The sequence below is a fragment of the Prionailurus bengalensis genome, chromosome A1, assembly GCF_016509475.1.
Source record: "Prionailurus bengalensis isolate Pbe53 chromosome A1, Fcat_Pben_1.1_paternal_pri, whole genome shotgun sequence".
In the NCBI taxonomy this organism is placed as follows: Eukaryota; Metazoa; Chordata; class Mammalia; order Carnivora; family Felidae; genus Prionailurus; species Prionailurus bengalensis.
The window spans coordinates 148,015,721-148,038,780 of record NC_057343.1 but is presented as its reverse complement, the minus strand read 5'-3'; the positions used below and the strand labels follow the sequence as shown (position 1 = coordinate 148,038,780).

At 35.2% G+C, this 23,060-nt stretch overlaps 1 protein-coding gene across 2 annotated transcripts in view; it reads left to right on the top strand.

Annotated features, from left to right (window-relative positions):
- EDIL3 (EGF like repeats and discoidin domains 3) overlaps nucleotides 1-23,060 on the top strand; it is a 422,530-nt gene that overhangs the window by 307,328 nt on the left and 92,142 nt on the right. For both annotated transcript variants that reach the window (XM_043593259.1, XM_043593258.1), the window contains 3 exons: nucleotides 6,541-6,696; nucleotides 8,046-8,190; nucleotides 12,455-12,639. In XM_043593259.1, the coding sequence (XP_043449194.1) occupies nucleotides 6,541-6,696; nucleotides 8,046-8,190; nucleotides 12,455-12,639 (486 nt within the window). The remainder of the gene's footprint in view (nucleotides 1-6,540; nucleotides 6,697-8,045; nucleotides 8,191-12,454; nucleotides 12,640-23,060) is intronic.

Below are 23,060 nucleotides of genomic sequence, written 5' to 3'. Positions count from 1 at the left end.
TTAACCAGTTTTTGTTTTTGTTTTGTTTTGGCTTTCAGAGACATGACAATCCTGTACAAGAAAATATGTATATGTATTCTTTGCCCTTTACAGTAGTATAAACAAAAGTATGCAGGACACATTGTTATGGTGCCAACATCTTAGTGCTCTTTCCATACAATTTCCAGATAATTGCAGATATTCTTCTTTGATACCACACCAAAACTGGACAAGCAGTAATTTCTTAAATCCTATGCTAAAGTCTCTCTCCTTCTCTCTTTCTCGCCCTCTCCCTCTCCTCCTCTCTTCTTCCCTCCTTCTTGTTCTTTTGCTTTACAACTGAAGAGTATTCCATTTTCTGGACTTTTCCATAATGAAATGACTTAGACCCCTGTTGATAGACATTTTAAATTGTTTGAAATGGTGCTCTGCATATACAGCACTGCAGGGAACAACTTTGTACCCACATCAATTTGCCTATGTGTGATTATACTCGTAGGCTGCATTCCTAGAATGAAATCTCTGAGTTTAAGAAAATGTGCATTTGTCATTCACTTCATGTCACTAAATTCATAAAAGTCCTTCCTAAAAGACTGTCATTTATACTCCCACCAGGAATGTGCAAGCTTGCCAAGTTCTTTACACTTCAGTGAATACTGTGTAATATTGTGGGAATTATAGTATCATATAGATTTAATTTAATTTGTATTATGAGTAACAGTAGGTATCTTTTCATATGTGTAAGATCTATATATATTTCTTTTGAAGTCAACTAACAAAATCCTGTATACATGTTTTATCTACTGGGTTGTTTGTGTTTTGTCTGTTAATATGTAAGATCTCCTGATTTCTTTGATTAATCTATTCTTTGCTATGATGTGATTAGAAAATAGTAATTCCAACTGTCATTTGTATTTTACTTTATTTTGCTTTTTATCTTAAAGAAATTTTTATTTTAACATTTTTAAGATTAGCGCCATGATTAGAAAGTCATTTTCATCTCTGAGATTATTTTTAATTTTATATTCTCCTCTGGTCCTTTGGTGGTTTGTTTGTTTGTTTGTTTTTCATTTAAGTGTTTAATTTACCTGGAATTTACTCTGGGATAAAAGGAAAAATATTGATCTAAATTTACTTACTTAACATATCTACCAAATTATCACAGTCCAGTTGTTGAACATTCTAGCTTTTCTCCACTGATTTGAAAATCACTTATTTCATATATAAAGTTCCCTTATGTAGTGGGGTCTATTTATTGATTTTCTACTCTTTTATTGATCTGTCTTCCTACACATGTGCCACTGTCACATTATTTTCATTATTTATATTACATTTTCAACCATTGCTGGTACAGATTATATTTTGATCTGATATTAAGCAAATTTACAGAACTTTTTAATTAGTTTTTATTATTTGTTGCTTCTTCAGATTCTCAAAGTAAATTGTTACATCATCTGCCAGTGTGGGCAATCTCTCTATCCCATCCTATTACCTTCTGGAAGGGGTTCCATAACCTGTCTTGTGTTCACTAGTTATTCTACAGCTCTGTCTTTGGCTTGAAATTACCCCATTGGGAACCTTAATTAACTTCATTTTAAACTCTTTTTAACTTTAATTGTATTTTTATTCTTATTTTTATTTTTTTATGTTTAGTTATTTATTGAGAGAGAGAGAGAGAGAGAGAGAGAGAGAGAGAGACAGCACAAGCAGGGGAGAGGCAGAGAGAAGGAGAGAGAATTGCAAGCAGGCTTCACACCATCAGCACAGAGCCCGATGGGGGCTTGAACTCACGAACTGTGAGGTCATGACTTGAGCTGAGATCAAGAGTTGGTTGCTTAACTGACTGAGCCACACAGGCACCCCTTAATTATATTTTTTAAAATCAGTATTTCAAGTTGATTCTTTTTTGTTCCAGTCTTCTATTTCTTATTTTTTTTAATGTCTATTTATTTTTGAGTCAGAGAGTACACATGAGTGGGGAAAGGGCAGAAAGAGAGGGACACAGAGGATTTAAAGAGGGGTCTGTGCTGACAGGCTGACAGGAGTAAGATCGATGTGGGATTTGAACTCACAAACCATGAGATCACGACCTGAGCCGAAGTTGGACACTCACCCGACTGAGACACCCAGGCGCCCCACCAGTAATATGTTTCAAAAATGTCTTTATCTTTGTAGGGATTTTTTTTATCTTAAAATCTTAACCTGTCAGTTCTATTAGATTACTTTTTTTCTAGTATTTTCTGTTCTTTTTTCTTCTTCTTCTTTGAATTATAATGCTTGCATTTCTCAGAGAGTTTGTATTAATATTTTGGCTAGTGATGTACCTGGAGGACAAGGTGAAGTCCATGCCCTAATTTCAACTACTCCAGGTGGACTGAGTTGGTACATACAGGGTGTCTAATGACAGAGCTATAATATGTACTTACGCCTAATCTCTCTTCTCCCTGCCTCATTTGCCCCAGACACTGCTTTTATCAGGATCTCCATCACTCTGTTTTACCTCCTTAGTGGGGAGACAGGGATGTGGAGTGTAGAAGGGGAACTGCTCAGGCCTATTAGTGACCATAGGCTCCGTGTTCCAGTCTGGCCCACATTTTACCACTTCCTCCTGCTGGTAGTAGACTGGAACTGGGTAAATCGAGAAGGAACAAGAAAATGAGAGTGAGAAATGGCATATTTTAGAAAGCTCTTCCCAAGCCTTTTACCCATCACAGCCCTTGGAATTCTCTTCCGTGCATCCCAGACACAAAGACATACACGGGGACGTCAAAAGCTCCTATTACACTAAGGGCTTTTCATGGTTTTTTGTATTAGAGTTTGTAAGTCTCAGTGCCGACTCAGCAACTTTCTACCCTGGAGTATCTCCAGTGCCAGAGAGAGCCAGTATCCCCTGTTCTTTCTATCTTGTCAGGAACCCATTAAGTTTCCTTTTTACCCCATGTTGAAGCTAATGGTTAGATTCATACACACATACACACACACACACACACACACACACTCACTCACACACACAATTTAAACATAGTAGCCCTAAATGTCTTATCAAGTTCATAGCTTAGGAAGTTGTTTCCAAATTATTTCATATGTTTATTATGATTATCAGCTTTAATACATAGAGTATACCTCTTGAAGTCCAAATTCCCTAACACCAAATAGTTAAGGGTAGAAAACAAACAAACAAAGGAATGCTTTTCATTTAAATAACAACAACAAAACTAAAAATTAACTCTAAAAGCAAATGTTCCAAAAGTTTTCTAGGTGGCAGGTGTTATTAAATTTTACATGCATTACATCATATAATCTTCATGTGTAATAATTCTATTAAAATCCCTTCACACAGGAGAAAATTAAATTTCAAAAAACTTAGACAAGTTGTCCAAGATTGTATTGGTGGGAACTGACAAGAGCCAGGGTTGAAATCATCAGTCCACTTTTAGCCTCTGGCTGGCCTTTGCATGAGTTCTAGGCATTCTAGATCCAGATTATGTTTCTCAATATTTTTATTAATGCAGGGGACACTATTCACTCAAAATACCTTAGAATACATTTTTGTTTAAGGCCATGCAATTTACCTACCTCCCAGAAGAGCAACAATATCCCTGAAACCAGATAAATAAGTGAAAATATTTCATTCTATATTTGAACATCCATCGAGCTCAGGGAGTCATTTTGGAATTCTGGAATGTAAATTTGGAATCCCCAGCAGACTTTTGGTGTCTGGGGTGGTTCATACAAGCAGAATAAACAGAATAAGAAGCAGTTCACCTTTTAGCCAATTTTATTTTACAAAGAGACTGTAACAATATTGGAATGATATGAAAGGCGATTTCTTGCAGTGAATTGTGTGGTGATGTTTCAAACATCATACGATAGCCTTCTTCCAAGGCTCATTTTACTTCTGACAGCAACGTGACTCCAGGTATTAATCTGGAGTGTGACCATGAGAGTGAAATCTTAGCCATCTTATACCGAGTCTCTCATTATCTGAGCTTAACAGTGCTAGGTATATGAGAACACAAAAGTCTAAAACCTAGTAAATGTTAATAATCCCAGAATCTGCATTCTATACACTTCTTATTGAATGGAAATAGCACTGATATTTAATTACAAATACCTACTAAAAGTAGATACAGTGCAAGTTGTGCGCTGCTTTATTATCTGGAATACCAACTCGCTGAGATTTACACTCAGAGCTTGTAAATATTAAAGCAAATAGGAATCTTTTAAAACATCATTTTGAATGACTTAGAGAGAAACATGTACGCAAATTTTTGGATTGTTATACTTCCACAATTTAAACTTTAGAAAATTAGTCTACAGCTCATCAGCCAAAACTCTAACAGAGATAATTGGGCTGTCTATAAGAGGTATAAACAAGATAATTGAAACAAGATAAAAGATAATTGAAAAGGAATGTTCAGCTATATCAAGGGTGGAATTTGGCTTCCAAAATGGGAGAAAATATGATTCAAAGTGTCCACTCTTTACGTTGTATATATTAGAAGGTGTAGACTATGAAGAGTCTCAGATTAAAGAAAAAGAAGATGATACATAAGATACTGGAAGAATGTTCCTCTTCCACAGCAATGTGCTAATTTACCTAATACACTGAAACAAAGTGTCTTTTGGAGGTTACCTATTCTTTTTATTGTATTTTATTTTATTTTATTTTATTTTATTTATTTTTAATATGAAATTTATTTTCAGATTGGTTTGCATACAACACCCAGTGTTCATCCCAACAGGTGCCCTCTTCAATGCCCATCACCCACTTTCCCCGCCCTCCCACCCCCATCAATCCTCAGTTTATTCTCAGTTTTTAAGAGTCTCTTATCGTTTGCCTCCTTCCCTCTCTGTAACTTTTTCCCCCTTCCCCTCCCCCATGGTCTTCTGTTAAGTTTCTCAGGATCCACAAGAGTGTGAAAACCTATGGTATCTGTCTTTCTCTGCCTGACTTATTTCACTTAGCATAACACTCTCCAGTTCCATCCACGTTGCTACAAAAGGCCATATTTCATTCTTTCTCATTGCCAAGTAGTATTCCATTGTGTATATAAACCACAATTTCTCTATCCATTCATCAATTGATGGACATTTAGGCTCTTTCCATAATTTGGCTATTGTCTTAGTTCTCATTTTTAACTTTTTTGAATATGTAACATGAATCTATATTTAGAATATAGTGTGTGTGTGTGTGTGTGTGTGTGTAGTGATTTAAAGAGGAGCTGGTTTCCTTGTGCACATCCTCTAACATTTCAAATGTTAACTCTTAGTCTCATCAGAGGGTGACAAACACTGATCACTTACACGAATCTGAAGATTTTCTGTTTTTCTTTGGAAAATGGGATCTGAATTATTAACTCAATATTATAGGATAATGTGATTGGTGAGAAGAGAGCTTATAGCATTCCCTCAAGGACAGTGAGGCAGTACCTTTCTACTGACTGTAAGATTTTATAGACATCATAAGGGCATTTTAAAGTGAATGGAACAATTCTTAATGTTTTCCCTGTATGTAAAAACTTTTCTTACCTTTGTCTAGCATTTATTTATACATTGAATGTCAAAAGGAGCTCCCTATTTAAATTTGAAAACAATATTAAAATTTTTATTGGATGACTGTTACTTTTGCAGCAAACTATTCTAAGGTGATTTGGAATCAGGAGAAAATACGGAGAGAAAATTCCAGTTAGAAAGCCTTCATAATGGTGTGCCTGGATAGCTCAGTTGGTTGAGGATCAGATTATTGATTTCAGCTCAGGTCATGATCCCAGGGTTGTGGAATCTACCCCCACATAGGGCTCTGTGCTGAGCCTACTTCAGATTCTCTCTCTCTCTCTCTCTCTCTCTCTCTCTCTCTCCTCCCCCCCACCCCTGTCCCCTTCTTGCATACTTCCTCTTTCTAAAATAAAATCATAAAAAAAAGAGAAAGTCTCTATAAGATGAAATGAAGAGGAAAGCAACTATGTGTTGAAAAACCATCCGTAACACATAGCAGAGACTACACTCTAAGGATCCTGAAAATGAAGATAATTGTTTGCTTTTTTTTATTTGTTTGTTTTTTTATCTTTACTGTTACCTTTACCCTTTTTTATTCTAGTATTCAAAGATCTCCTGACAGTTTTCATGTTTTATTTTACATGGATTTGTTGAAGCTGAAAGAATTTGAGACACATTAAAATTATGGTGACATTACTGTTTCAGAGTAATGTCATTGAGGTAATTTTGACAAGATAATATTTCCATTTTTTAGGTTACAAAATCATACCTCCATACCATAACCAAGCAAATGTTTCTTATATTTTGGAGACACATTGCCCTTTTCAAACTTTATTCACAAATATTGCTTACTTAAAAAAATGTATTCTGTTAAGGAAAGATTTTGAAACTGAGGTTGACATATACTTAATAATCAGGTGAAAAAAAACATAAGAAAATTATTAGCTTTTGTGTTATTTTAAATCTATACTAATAAATGAAAATGTCCCATTCCCAAAATTGATATTGTCAATATTGTCATCTTAAAAGAAATGAAATTACTGTTATGTCTTGTCTCCTCAGATAAATTTACAAAGAAAAATGAGAGTTACTGGTGTTATTACCCAAGGAGCCAAGAGGATTGGAAGTCCAGAGTATATAAAATCCTACAAAATTGCCTATAGTAATGATGGAAAAACTTGGGCGATGTACAAAGTAAAAGGCACTAATGAAGATATGGTAAGACTGATTTAAATATTTCATTTAAAAGTAAATACCGTTAATAATCATTGATTGCCAAATACTTACTTAGTCTTTAACAGGCTCCTTATGTTGTTGCAAATACATTTATGATTTTAATTGGATTAGTAGGGTGTAGGGTGTAAGGAATTTTTCCAAGTAATATATGTACGCTTGCTACTATTTACGATCTTCTCAGATTTTAATCGGTGGCTGTGTAAACAGTTTATCACAATATCGCAAAGTCCTGTATAGAACAGTTAATTTTTACTTTAATTAAAAATTTCATTTTATGGTTTTTCACAGATTAGCACACTCCTTAATCAAATAAGTACAGATCAAAATTACTATTTTTAAAGAAAAAAATACTATTTTAAATTTTAAAAAGTATGTTTGTATACTTTTATATTAGAAGGCAATTTTGTTATTTAGCAGAATAAAATATTTTAGAGGAAATGAATATAATATTCAGTGTATACTTTGCCTTTTCACATGATAGTCCCAATTTTTTATCAGTTTTTCCTCAAAATTTTTAATCTTAAAAATATCAGGACTGCACCTCATTCCATTTAAAACCAAATCACTAAACTACACTCTGATAAATTTTATGAAAGATTTTTTAAAATTTCTTTAATGAATTTAATAAAGTTTTCTGATTACCAGGCTATATAAAAAAGTAAAACAAGAATGGGATTTAAAAGAATTAAAAATAACACATTTTAGCATTTAATTTTTTGGGGGAAACACTGTTTTTCACTGGAGATACATATAAAAAACTTACGATTCTCTCATCCAGTGGTCTGGGACTGACTGATAAGAAAGTAATCTTGAGGAATCAGACCATGAAGCATCATAAGTCTCATCATAGCTTTAGAGAGACTGAGTGATCCAGTAACACTAGTGAAGACTGGTTCCTACAAAAAACAAACAAAAAAACACAATAAAACAAAAAAAAAGCAAACAAACCCCACAAACCTATAAATACTAAGTAGCAGCATGAACGGATAGACCCAGACTAAGGTGAAAAGTTTAAGGTGCCCATTTCTCAAAAAAATAAAGAAGCACTCCCCTGGCTCTAAAGGACTGGCCTTAAAATCGACAAGACCATCATAGTAGAGTATAGATTATACCATGGACCACAGTGGTTTATAGCTTTAATTAGGATTTTATCTATAGGTTTTATATTCACTGCTGAGGGCAAGGTGATTCCTAAATGCTTCAGATCCCCAAATTACTTAATCCAGTTTTTGAAAGATTACATTGGGTAGAATAAAGGGTCAGTATTTGAAAATAGGAAAAGAAGCTGCTGTAGTCAATCATTTTAAACTCTATATTATCTCTTTACACAGGTGTTTCGTGGAAATGTTGATAACAACACACCCTATGCTAACTCTTTCACACCTCCCATAAAAGCTCAGTATGTAAGACTCTATCCCCAAGTTTGTCGAAGACATTGCACTTTGAGAATGGAACTTCTTGGATGTGAACTATCCGGTGAGTCTCAAATTTTTTTTTTTCTGTATTTTCTGTAAAGAAAAAAAACCCCACATATTTTTATGTAGTCTGTTACTAATTTTCTATTTTCCAACACTCATGAACATTCATTTTTGCTACAAAATGTCTAGATGTCATTTAGAAACTGCGCGCGTGTGCGCGCGCGCTCGCGCGCGCGCGTGTGTGTGTGTGTGTGTGTGTGTGTATGCTCGCGTGCATGTAGCATCAACAAGTTCTAAAACTTGCTACAAAATGAAATTAATGTAGAAGGAGCAGTGTGTTTCTTTGGTGGAAGAAAGTACAACAATTCTCACTGGAAACTTTTGTCAAATTTAAATGTGTCCTGTGTTTAGTAGTAACTATGATTTATGTTTTGTGATGAAAGTTCAGTATAAACTGGAATCTGCCTGACCTCATAAATTGCAGTTATGCTGAGGCTCTATGGCATAGAAAAGTAAGCTTTATCTTTGTCCATCCACCATAAGAACTTGGTTTTATTTTGTTTTGTTTAGGTTTTATGAAACATGTAAATTTATCATTCCTCCCAGGGAGATAATACTTCACAAATAAGATAGCTACTATAAATTCATTCTTTATCATTCCTATCTAGCAACCTGCTTATTGTACAAACAGTGATTATCCAGCTCAAAGATAAATCTATCAAAGGACTCAGAGTTAAATAATTCTTGTCTTCCAGGAGCATCAGTACTAGATACAAAGGTGAAGACTTAATGTGTAGATCTCGCAGTGGTCCCATTTCAATATAGCTAGATTCTGAGCTAAACAGAAAACCTTGTCTAGGCATATCACTGTGCTGTATTTTGGGTAGTTGTTCTTTGTATTTCTAGCATCAACATTTAAAAATGACCTTTTCCACTATGGCCTGAGATTATTTTGTTCAAACAACTGTTTTGTAGAAAGCCAAATCAAAAATTCACATTTGCCCTACTTTTTAGCATGAAAGACTTTATCAAACTTACAATAATGCCACTAAGTCAAAAATAGGAGGATACATCTTTCCAAATGGACAAATGAGAGCTTTTTATTCATTTCAAAAGGTTGCACGGACGTTAAAACATATGCTTTATATCTGTTTCCCTTCGTAGGTTTATTTGTGATACGGAGAAAAGGAATGATTTTTTTAAGCAAATAAAAGTTATTATTAAAAACAGCCAAACTTTAACTGAACCCACTACACTTAAAGGAATTAGAGACATTTGGCCGGATGAGTGAATCTATTTTAAGAATTACATTTTCATACTATATATGGATGTCCCTTATAAAGCAACCAACATACGGTTTTAGTTCTGTTAATTATCCTAACAGTGATGTTTTCTTTATTTTGGTAATTCAAACCAGCTTATTGACTGCCAGAAATCTCAACAGAATAATTGCTGTGTAGTGTTTATATTACATGTCACTCTATCATCACAAGCCAATGTCATCCCTAAGTCATTCATCATAAAGCAATCAAGAAGAAGCCAAGCCCCATGGTTTTTAGTTGTTTAACAATCACCTTCCCCAATTTTCCAGTCTCTTGATTCATGAGGGTCAGTGTCTCTTAGATGGCACAGTTAAACCCCCAACGTATGAATATATGTGACTTTCAGTTTTTATAGGAGTCTACACCTGATGCGTTACAGACTTTATGTTCTTAAAAAGGAGCCAAACCCCGTCTCCCAACCCCACAAATTGATTTCAAACTTGCAAGCGGAGGATACTATCTCTCAATGGATGCTTTTAAAAGCTAGGGCACTTCACTATAGAGATAATCAATGTCTTTGTTAATGCTTCATTTTGTTCAGGTGCCATCCATTCTGGTCAAAGTGTTAATTAATCTATATATGTGAAATCATGTGGATGAGAAGGAAATTTTGTAGTGTGAGGCAAATTGGCAAGGAGGTTAGCTCTAACACTTGGAAATAAACGGTAATATGATGGTCCAAACTATTTGCCACGATCCACTGCAACACTATAAAGCACAAAGCTTCCTTTTTGTACCCAATAAAATGTTAGGAGATCTCTCAGCTTGCCTAGAAGATCAATAGTTAATCTTTTCCCAGACACTTGAAAAAGAAAATCCCCTAAATTCTCTGAAAGAGATATGATTTAAGATGGTTAGAATGAAATGAATCATGACTATAATTAGAGGAGGAACTCATTCATTCATTCATCCATTCTTTGAACAAATTATTCAGCACTTACTCTGGGCTAGATACTAGACAACAGAGTAGATACGAAATGAATTCTATGACTAAGCAGAAATGACCAGAGTAAAAGCATCCCTTTTCCATCTGAGACTTTAAATATTATATCACAAAATGAGAAAAACAACTACCTTTCCCCTTGTATCTTTCTGCAAGCCAAGAGTTTTATGAAGACTCTAGTATCAGGGCAGAGTGGCTGTGGGGGAGTTGGTGGTCATAATAAAAAAGTCAGAAATCTGTAATGCAGGCAAGGCATGGTACCCTCAAATGGCCTGAAGACAAATGGCTTGTCATTAAGACTTTGGAACTTTCTAGAATCTTTGAGATTTGTCATGAAATTTTTCTCCTCCAAAACTTATATTTAGAATTTGGAGCTATTTTTATCCTGAGACTTAGGGTCTAGATCTGTTACACCTAAAACCCAACAAGACTTGTGTTAGGCACACAAGTGGCTAATCCTTCATGTGAGTTTTTGCCACGTTTGCATGGCAAAGGCATTTCTTAGAAGGTGGAGGTGAAGGCAAACATGGAGGAGCCTCAAGAAGGAAGTGATCTAGGTTGAGTAGAGCAGAAAGCAATGGGTTGTAGTTAAGAATTATTTATCAATGAGGAGTGCTAAGCCCCCTCTCTTAAAGCCTTAGACTTAAAATGGCCTAGTTTCAGGAAATGCAACCAATCCTGGTCCATTATTTAGTACTCACTGCTGTGCTGATTTGGGGACTTAACATTGTTATCTGTTGGAATTAGCTTTAGGGAAATAATAAAAACAGCTAACATTTACTGAATGTTAGCTATATGCCTACTGTTTGTAAATACTTTATATTTATTAACTAATTTCTTAGAACACTTTTTGAGGTAGTTTCTATATTACTACCATTTTACAGATGAAAAAACTAAGGCATAAAGTAGTTAAATAATAGGTAAAAGGCCATACAGAGAGCAAGTGGGGAAACAGTAGATTACACAGAGATGGAGGCCTTGATTAGAGAAGTCCTCTTTTTTATCTTGGCTTTCTTGAAGATCAAACTTATGTGTTTCTCGGTCAGATTGTTATAATTATACATATGGAATATTTGCTAATATGATAAGAGAATCGTGCTTCCTATTATGAGCTTTGTGAATGGAATTTTGTCACAGTTGCAATTCAAGATTGGGAAATGGTGTGTACATTTCCTTGAGAAATTGTGTGTGTGTGTGTGTGTGCGCGCGCACACACACAGTTTCCTAGTAACAGACAAACCCAAATTTTACACCATGTCATACCTGAAGATACATGTACCAGATCTGAAAATCTTTCAAAAATATCCAAAACTAGAGGTTACTGAGTATGACCAAAATGCAGTTTTTATAATAAGACTTGTTCAGGAATGATTTTTGCTAGAATCAGCTTATTTTCTTCTATTATCTATTACTTTAAATTCTATACTTGCACAGTGCCTGACACATGGTATACATCGAGTAAATATAAGCTTCCTCAACATCCAGAAGAAGCCATGTTGGTGCTATAGGAATCAGTGACAAAGATTAACAGACATTTCTTAGAAAACAAAATACTGTCCAGTTTGAAATATACCTTTGGAGCAGTTTGTGAAAATGACTTTGTACTGAGGGAATTTTCATTTGCAGCATTATGGGAACAAATAAAAGAAAACCAAATATATTTTGTGAGAAAATGTTCTTTTTTAAAGGTACAATGAAACTGTTGAAAACACGGGAATAGTCATGAGGCTATCAGTAATGAGACAGGAAAAGGCATTTCAGCCTTGTTTTCATTTTGCAAAATCATCTATCACCGAAAAGCGGTTTGAATTATCTGTCTTGTTTTCAATTTTTCCAAAATATATTCCGACAAAATAGTCTGAATTGGCTATCTTGTGTTTCGATTTTTTTTCCAGATTTAGTTCTGATTATAGCCTTTTTTTTGGATTTAGATGCTTTCTCTTTGGGGAAATGAATAACATTAAGCTCAATCTTCTCTTGCCTCTGCAAAATGAACGTAGAAAACTTGCAGGGTCATCCATTATTTTTCTCATGGAGACCTTCTCATTTTCTTTCAGGCTGTTCAGAGCCTCTGGGGATGAAATCAGGACACATACAAGACTATCAGATCACCGCCTCCAGCATCTTCAGGACTCTCAACATGGACATGTTCACCTGGGAACCAAGGAAAGCTCGGCTGGACAAACAGGGCAAAGTGAATGCCTGGACCTCTGGCCACAATGACCAGTCGCAATGGTTACAGGTAATGATATGCCCCGATTCGAGAGTCCCCCCGAAAACAAACCACCAGAGTCCAGAGTCAAAGCCAAGCGGCAAAGGTCGTTTATTGCAGGTTCGAACCCAGTCCTCGGCGCACTCGTTGCCGGTGACGCTAAGAGGCCCCCAGTAAGAATCTTACAGCTTCTTTTATAGACGGGCACAAACAAGTTAGGGATTTTTTTGAGGTTACAGAGCTGTTATTGGTTGACATTTAAATTTGAACACTCAGCAGAACTCGATTGGCTCCCGCCTTTATTTCAAACCATTCAGCAGAACTTGATTGGTTCCTGCCTTTATGTCAGACTACAACCGGGCGTGCCCTGGCTGGATTCGGGAACGGCGGGGAGAGGGGAAAGATCTTTTCTTTGCAGTTGTGAGTATACCTGGTAATTTTTCTCTTAGCCTCTCAGTAATATTTTCCAAAACCATTTCAACCAGCCACTGCTCCTCTTCCTTAGATTTCCTGTTGGTGGCATGAATGTTGGAGTCCTTGCCTTCATTCTAATTTACGTGTGCCTTCCTCTTTGGCTTACCTAAAATTGGTAAAACAGAAATTCCTTAGAAGCCATATTGTGGTGCTCTTTTTGCTGTGATGTTGATTTATAGATGCAGCAGATTGGACCAGATCACAATATGGACAGGTCAATTCAATCGATTATGAGAGCATTTGCATTTTAACTCTCCTCTATTCTAATGCTTCCTGTCAGTATGGGTTTGAAAGTGTCACAGCAGGATGGCAGACCACCTTGAAATCATGCTATTGACCTGCAGATTGTTCCCACAGAATCATGACTCCTGACTTATTAGCTCTTTACCTGTGGTTGCTAAGCAATGGAGCAATTTGATTACATTCTGATAAGAGAGCTTGCTTATAGAAGGGAAGCATAGATGCTGCAGTCTGTTTATCATTTGCAAATGAAGTGCAGTTATAGTCAGTGCTTTTTAAAAACAATCTTCTTGAAATGCATTTATCCTGGAGTACTTTTAAGTAGGCACAAATTTGTTAATGTCTTCTGTGGCAAAGAAAAGTAAGACAGCTTAATTCCATAATGAGGTCATTTTATTCCAAAGATAAGAGTTCTATTCTTATTGATTTTTATGCTGTATCCATGAGTTTCAAAACTGTGGTAATTCATTGCATTTTGAAAATCACAAAAACAATTATAATAGCACCAAATGTCACTCCTCGTGGAACCAGATTTGCCATACCTGAGTCTGTTCTAAGTCATCTGGAATATCCAATAGAATCTTTTCTGTAGAAATAGTCACTTTTCTCTTTATTTCCCTCTAATATTCTATCTGGATATTTATTGATCTGGAACTTTGTTGAGCTCTTTCATTAGCTATTATGTATTAAGGATAATTATGTGTGTTTTTCTCCTTTTAATGCTTTATGAGCTTTTCGAAGGTAGGTGTATGTGTAGACACACACACACACACACACACACACACACACACACACTCTATATTTCCCTTCTCACCATCCCCACTGCCAGCTCCCTGATCTAGGCCATCACTGCTTCACCTGGGTCTTGCAGAAGCCTCCTCACCAGAGTTTGGTATCAACTCTCTAAAAATCTCAAATTGTAACCAGTGTGATTTTTTTTTCCTAAAATGAGAATATGATTCTCTTACCCTCTTTCTAAAACCCTTCAGTTGCTCCCCATCAGCCTTGGAATAAAGTGCGGATTTCTTAGTATAGCCTGGAAGTCTTCACATGATTTGGTCCCATTTCATCTCTGACCACACTCTTCTAAATTTGTTTCAGTTTCTCAAACCAAATGTTCTCTCTTCCAATTCCTTTATACGTGTCTTCTTCCTAGGGGAAAGTAATGGAAAGAACGTCTCTATCTTTAGAATTCCCTGCCTTGTGTGGCTCATATCTTTCAGCTGCAGTTTGGATGCACTTTCCTCTGGCAAGGCTTTCCTACTACAAGCTCCATCCATCCCATATCTGACTTAGGCTCTCTCCTGAATACTGCTGTGTCCTTAGTAATTCTCTCACTGTTCATTATCACACTACATTGGAAATTGGGTTTTCGTGTTAGATTGTTCGCTCTAGGAGGGATGAAACAACATTTGTCTTCTTTGACTTTCTCAACTAGTTGTCCAATACCAAACTGAATACCTGTTACAACACCTGATACCTGACAGGTATTCAATAAATATTTGCTGAATGAATGAATAAATGGATAAAGTGAATAGTTCAAAATATAATTCAATTTATTGATTTGGACCTACACAGCATATAATGTTGGTCCCCAACTGGTAAGATACTCAAATTGTAAAATAATATTTGAAAAAAAATCTAAAATTTTATGTTAAAGATCTAGTCTTTATAATATAGGAAATAAATTTTCATAATACATGGACTTTAAGACATTTTCAAGTTCTTGAAGAAACCATGGAAAAACTTTCTTCCAATGGCAAATTAAAACTGGTTCTTTGTTGCTGTATAATATTTTAACTGCATTTAGCTAATATTATCTTAAGTCATAATGCCATGTGGAATAGGATAAAATATTTTATACCTCCTAAGTAGCTCAGACAAGCTAGTAGATTCTAGAAATATCCACATGAAAGGATTGCCAATGGCAAATTTCTTTAGAAAGATAAAATAAAACATTTTTTTACATGGATCAGGGTGTAATCTTCAATCTGAACCTCAATCCATCACTTTTTTAAGATGGCTTTCCAACTGTCTTCTTAAAGTCACTTGCATGCTGAAATTGATTCATTCTGTTGGTGACAGATTTTCTGTCAATTCAAGGACCCCTTCTTCCAGTATATGTGTATTTTTTTTTGTTGTGTCAAAACATATGCAAAAATCTCCAAGGCAAGGTAAATTGACATCTTTTCTTATATTTATTTTTTTCTTTTTTGACATCATGCAAGGAAATGCTTCAGAATTGTGTCTATTTTTAGTGTTTTCTCCTCAAGAGAATATAATCTGTTCAACTATACCTTGTTATGCTTGTTAGTATGTTTGTTGAAGATGAGATTAACACTTTTATAGATAATGTATAGGGTGATTTTGTTTTTGAATTATTGATATACTCAGTTTTTGTTGAGACTTCTGAATTTATAAGTTTTAGCTGTGATTTTAACCAAGATGCATCAGTTCTGAGAAATAGGTCTTCAAAAGAAAGACCATGTCTGTCATTTAAATTCCCTACTTTCATTATTCATCTTCTGCTAAATGACTTTTTAAGAAATTTCTTTTATGCATCAACTATGCATATAACCCTCTAATTATGAGAGCTTTACTTTGGTTTAATAGATTTTTATAAAACCTATTCAGATAATATGGGGAAATACAATTATTGTAAATAAAATCCCAAAAACATCTTTTTGCCTAGTCATTGTGCATTTTAAGGGATTCTTATGTATTCTTTTAAAGAATTCTTATGTATTCAAATATCACTTTAATGTTTTATTCTGATTATTACTCTAAGGTTTCTTCCAGTCTCTCCTAAAAGGTCAAAATCTTAGCAGTTTCTCGAGCAAATATTCTTGTGTTATTTTTTTTAGAAGTGATCGTACCTGATTAATGTCTTTGAGCTACTGTTAATCATGAAATCATTATGCTATTCCTATAAAAACATGGCAAAAATGTGTTAAGTCCACAGGCAGTCTTAAATGAGAGACATTTCTCAGACCTCTGAAAGAAATGTTCTATCACTTTGATGTGTTTGATGTTCTCTAAAACTTTGAGCAAGAAACCCTACAGTGTGTTTTCCAAAAGCCTCTGAAGGTTAAATTATAGTTTCTGTCTTTCAGAAAATCTTACCTACACCTGAATTAAAAGCTTTTAAACCAATCATTACTGACTCATAGTTGGACATTCTTTTTTTTTTTTGTTTTGAGGTTTATTATTTAGAGTGATAGAGGATGCATGCATGCAGGGGAGAGGCAGAGAGAAAGGGAGAGGCTCTGAGCTGTCAGCCTGATGCAGGGCTTGATCCCACAAACCATGAGTTCATGACCTGAGCCAAAATCAAGTCAGACACTTAACCGACTGATCCACCCAGCTGCCCCTAGTTTTGGACATTCTTCATATGTGGTTGAAGTAGATTTTAATCCCCTTTATAAAAATTAAATGACATTTAACTCACTGAGATCACTTAAGATCAGATGATTACTTTCTATGGTTAGTCTCTAAACAAACGACCCAGAAATTTTGTCATATTTTAAGGTGGATTAAATCAGACAAATGACAGAACAGAGGAAGCACATAGTAGGTCCCCCAAAATGGGTATCTCCCTTTTTTCTTTCTGGTGATTTGTATAATCTCAGGAGAATGTAATCTGATGCCAGCAATCATAACTAAGAATGAACATATGTATCTATATTCTTTGCCTCTTCTAGAGGGATTTTCCAATAAATCTATGAAATGTAAAGTAATATATTACTAGGTAAGTTGCAAACTGTGAGCAGTGTTAATGAATTATATACATTTGCATTTGCAAACAAAATATTCACATTTTTACCCAGGTAGAGTCAGATTTTTCAGCTCTTTACCTGGGAGTAGTAATAACAATATTAACAGCTTTAAATGAACATTATATCATTTGGCAATATTCTCTGCTGAAGTCATATTCTTACTAGAATGTTTATGTGTCTTTGTGGACATTTTCAGTGGCTTTTCAACAGATTGAGTAAATTCCCTTCTTATTTATGCTCAGATTATACAAACTGATTAAAATTCAGCATGAAATTGAGAATTTAATAACATTCTAACAGGAGTAGAAGCATTACTGATGATAATTTTATAAATTGTGATGAAATATTTTCATCTAGTATATGCAGCTGTACAAGGAGCACTCTAAAAATTAACTTGGATTGATTAAAAACATTTTTTAAAATAAGACATTCTAAATTCTCTTACAGTGAGTATACCATGTACGAATTCATTGCCTTATTGGTGGTGACTATAGAACTCAATAAGTTACCATCTATAACTGAATCTGCTAAAAACTTTTTCAGATTTCATAGAAGGTAGCCTAATATAAATGACTATCAGGAAGGAAAATGTCACCAGATCACCTAGGAAATGACCTTTTGGTCTATTTCACAAGACATTTGCTAATTTAAGGTAGTCTGCATAGTATTTCAACCAAATTAGTAGAATTAATAGAGTTGTTAGCCTGCACATTTTAGTGTTGACCTTTGTCAAAATTGCAGCTAACCCTCCACAGCTTTATTTCAATACTAATTTTGTGGAAATATGTCAGGAAGCAATTGAATTTAAGTTTTCAAGTTAAATAAAACTTATTTAATTTAGTCTGTTTCAGATTTTTAAAGGGGTTTTCTAGCCATAAAATGCATCACTTCTTTACAGCCATTAACTTCTCTTGCCCTCTGGACAATTTATTTACAGAAAAGTTGAAGGGAAATTTTCCAAGGACCTGTAAGCCACTAGAAAACATTTGGCCATGTGAAGAAATATTCTGATTTCCATTTCACTATTCCAAAATTTAATTTATAGTGAGCAATAAGCCCACATAAAGGGTTCAGTTATAAAGCATATCTAAAAGAAATCAAGTAATGGGCCAATGTATGTACTATTGTGAACCAGCTTCCATCCTTCATAACATAACATATCTGGGAGTATATGAAATGAGTCAAAGGATGTCCATATGTGCTTGGAGCATAAATCATCTTTCTTTTTTTTTATTTTACAATATCAAAAGGAATCTCTACCCTCCAATTAGAAAAAAAATTGTAATTAGCAAAACAAAATTGAGTAGGATATTGACATAGCAAACACTTGGAAGGCAAAGAGAAATGCAACCAGAACTGATGAAGTACACTGAGTGCATAGTGTGAAGTCCACAAATCTGGTTTTGTGGGCTGATAAATCATATCAGTGTTCTAGAACTCATTTTCTCTTGTTCATCTAAAATGTGGATATTATAGGGATGCCTGGATGTCTCGGTCAGAAGTGCATCCAACTCTTGATCTCAGGGTTGTAGATTTGAGCCCCACATTGGAGGTAGAGATTAATTTAAAAAATAATAGAATAAAATGTGGATGTTAGAAAAAAGATACCACCCAGTTAGAAAAAAGATACCACCCAGGATGACTGAGTATCTTAAATAATGATTGACCAAGTCCAAAGTAATCAGAAAATTATCAGGACCACCAGCTAATTTCTGATGAAGTTAACAAAAAGACATCATATGATTGACTTAGTGTTGCAGATATAACCATCTAACTTAAAGTTACTCTTTTAAAAAGTTAACTTTGGGGGCACCTGGGTGGATCAGTAGGTTAAGCATCTGACTCTTGATTTTGGCTTAGGTCATGATCTCATGGTTTGTGGGTTCTCAAGGGTTAGAGCCTCACATGAGACTCCTCGCTGACAGTGGGGAGCCTGGTTGGGATTCTCTCTCTCTCTCTCTCCCTCTCAGTCCCTCCCCTGTTCACGTGCATGTGTGTGTGCACACACTCTCTCTCTCTCAGAATAAATAAATAAATATATAAAATTCTTAAAAAACTAAAAAGTCAAATTTTATATTACACATAGTATATTTACTTGATACCTAAAATAGTTCTCCTACCTTTCCACCTGTTCTAAATTTGAGTCATTTTTATGGGTTAGTGTACATCTCTCTATTAACAGTTAAAAGATAAGAATCCCCTAAGACAAAGCAATGAGACATATTATGCCATTATGAAGCACTAATACACTAGCAATGAATATAGCAAATCATGAAAAATGTACAAAGCAGTAGATTAAGTGCAATGTACAGTTTTGGAAAGCAAGCGTCGATGGTACATAGAAATTGGATGAAGGCTTTGTGGTTTCAGAGGTTATTTTAAATGACTTCATAATTTAAAAATTCACATAAATATTTTTGAAACACCTACTATAGCAAAACACAATGCCAGGTGCAAGGAACTGAAAGATATGTTCAGCACTGTGTCTGCCTGCATGTATGACAACTGACACCCTAATTTTCGTGATTCAACATTCCGGAACCAATAAATAAAAATGGGGGAAATTGGATGCTTCAGCTTAGAACTATTTGAGACCTTTGAAAAAGTGAACAGCAGGACTTAGAATTGTGTGTGCATAACAGGCCCATTCATGTTTTTATGATAATAAGGATTAAGTGACTTCTGGTTCCTTTGCGTGCAAATGAATTTTAATTTTTGACATACTCGTTATCTTTTATTAACGAGATATAGTTTTAATGATGGTTACCATTCTCCTCTAAAAATATGAGCTAAAGGTATGCCAGTTAGTGAGACTTAGAACCCGGGAATACTGATTCAAGTAAGGTGAGCATTTGTGAGGGCTTACATATCAGATGGGAATCTCCTTTAATCGGTGATCTTGTTTTGCCTTTAAAGGAACCCTCTCAGGGGCGCCTGGGTGGCTCAGTCCTTAAGCGTCCGACTTCAGCTCAGGTCACGATCTCACGGGTCTCTGAGTTCGAGCCCCGCGTCGGGCTCTGGGCTGATGGCTCAGAGCCTGGAGCCTGCTTCCGATTCTGTGTCTCCCTCTCTCTCTGCCCCTCCCCCATTCATGCTCTGTCTCTCTCTGTCCCCAAAATAAATAAACATTAAAAAAATTTTTTTAATAAATAAATAAAGGAACCCTCTCAGTGACTAAGTTATGTCTCTTTTCTAATGAGGCCACAGAGTGTCTGAGAGGCTTGCTGAAGATTGCAGGGCCAGTCAGCAATAGAAGAGGAACTTGAAATACACCAGGAAGCTTATGTGCTAATTTTTACTAAATATTTCATAGACTATTCAGTGAGTGAGGTGACTCCTTTTACCAGGGGATATTTGTTGCATCACGATGCCCTTTCAGAGCCCAGTGCTCACCAGCATTGCCGTAGCCACTTATCTTGTCTTGAAGGAGAGATGCTGGTATTTCTGTGGATCTAGCTTGCCTTTTAAATTTGTGGTTCCACATTGTAAAAATTTTATGCCCCTTAACAGTGATCATTAAATACACACACACACACACACACACACACACACACACACACTCACACACACACACAAACACAGGCACACGTTACATATTTTAAAAATGTAATTCTTCAATTTGTTTGGTCTAAGATAAAACTGATTGGAAATAATATGGAAATTCTAGGTTTTCCTACAACTCAATGGCATGTCTGTGTACACAACCTACAGTTTAGAAAATGCTGTTCATTCAACACTCTTGGTCACAATTAAACTCACCTGGTCCAGTTGCTTTGGTTTATCCTAAAGACCTTTGTAATTTTTCCTCACAGCCAGTGGTACTATGATGACTAAGTCATTCAGTGTTCATTTACATTTATGATTAAGGTCTCTCATTTATTTTTTTTTTTATTTTTAAAAAAAAATTTTTTTTTTCAACGTTTATTTATTTTTGGGACAGAGAGAGACAGAGCATGAACGGGGGAGGGGCAGAGAGAGAGGGAGACACAGAATCGGAAACAGGCTCCAGGCTCTGAGCCATCAGCCCAGAGCCCGACACGGGGCTCGAACTCACGGACCGCGAGATCGTGACCTGGCTGAAGTCGGACGCTTAACCGACTGCGCCACCCAGGCGCCCCAAGGTCTCTCATTTATGAAGTATTTATCTGCTAGCTAATGTCAACATAAAATAAATGTGTTTATAGTAAATATCACATTCATTTTCTCTTTCACTATTGAACTAGCATTTCTGTAGGGAAAACATGCCTCTGTGAAGTGACTTTTACATCTCTAATGTCTTTGTGTCGTGCTACTATTATCGTTTACTGGCGGAGTATGTCTCCTAAAGAGTGTAGGTGCACCTAACCATGCCTGTTCCTGTATTAACCTTTGGTTAGAATCTTCTCTAAAATTTGTTAAGATGTGCATACAGACACATCTGCCCATAATTCCAATTAATCACCTTCTGGAATTAGTATGTACTTCTGATAAAAATAGATATGTTTTCAGGCAGTTCTACTACCAGAATTTAGTTCTCCTGACTACAGACTCAGAGTTTCCAAAAGGTTCTTTCTTCCGCAGTGAGATTATGAACTGATAAAATTAGGATAACATATATCACTCTTTCATCCTAAACATGCAGTCCTCTAAAACAAATTAAGTTTCTTTTCTCCCCAAATGATAAATTTTATGAACATTTCCCAAAGCGTACCCTGCAAAACACTCCTTCCATAAGTTCTTAAAAAAAAGATTCTGAACCGAAATATATTTAATAAAGCCTATATCCTCTTCTCTGTTCTTACTGATTCAGATGCATATTAACATAGGATCCTTAAGAATGCAATAAGAAAGAGATTTGTTTTATTTGGAGATTTTTAAACTTATTTGATTACTGAATGCTTTTCAAAAATAACTACCTTAACATCTCTAGGAACCACTATAGAATATATTCTGTACTAATTAAATTGCATTTCTGTTTACAAAGGGCTTTTCTAACAATTTTCACTGTATGCTTATAATAATCCGGGTACATATGATTACTTGTATAAAGAATTTATCTCAAGACATGAAAAAAATATATGAGAGATTATATGACTTAATCCTATAAATGTCAGAACTTGACCCAAAAATCCATTTTCTCTATTTTTTATTGAGTGCCGTACTTCATGGCTATTTGCATTTGACATCATATAGAATGAAGTCTAACCTTAGCAGCCTTTCTTTCATGATTTTTTTTCACTACAGCCAAATATATGCAAAATATGTGTATTCGGAAATAGGGTTTCCAATTCACTGCATTCTTCTATTTTTGTGATAGGCCTACTCAATATCACAATTTCATCAATTCTATGTCCATAACTATACAAGCCATGCATTTAAAATTGCCTAAATGAATTCAAAGCATTATTTTCACTTTCTTTTCAGAAAAAAAAAATGTTTCCCATAAGCTAAAGTTAGCCTAGATGTACCTGGAGAATAGTTGACCCATGTCATGAGTAAAATCGACTCTACATTGGCCACTCAAAGCAAGGAAAGTAACATATGAACATTTTGATTATTAAGAAATATCTCGCATGAGCTAAAGAGCTTAGATAGAGAAGTTTGCAACAGTACACAAATATCTAACACTGGTAAAAAAATTTTCCCTCATTTGTTGAAAAGTGTATTTGATAATTTTTTAAAACTCTATTTTCCCCTCACTTAAAGTAACAGACGATCATCATTGAAACTTATCTTTAAATATATAATCTGTGAAATTCATCCTTCGGCAAATGTTCATACATTTTGGCTTTGCCTTATTTACGTTCACGGAGTAAAGTTCTCTTTCTTCGTTGCAATAAGAGAAGCTTTTATAACTGATGTACATTCAATTTTAATGTAGAATTCATATCAGAATAGTCCCTGTTTTGTAGTTAAAATGGGACACTAAACATGAGCAATAGACATTCTGTAGCATTCACCACGGCTGAACAATGGGAACTT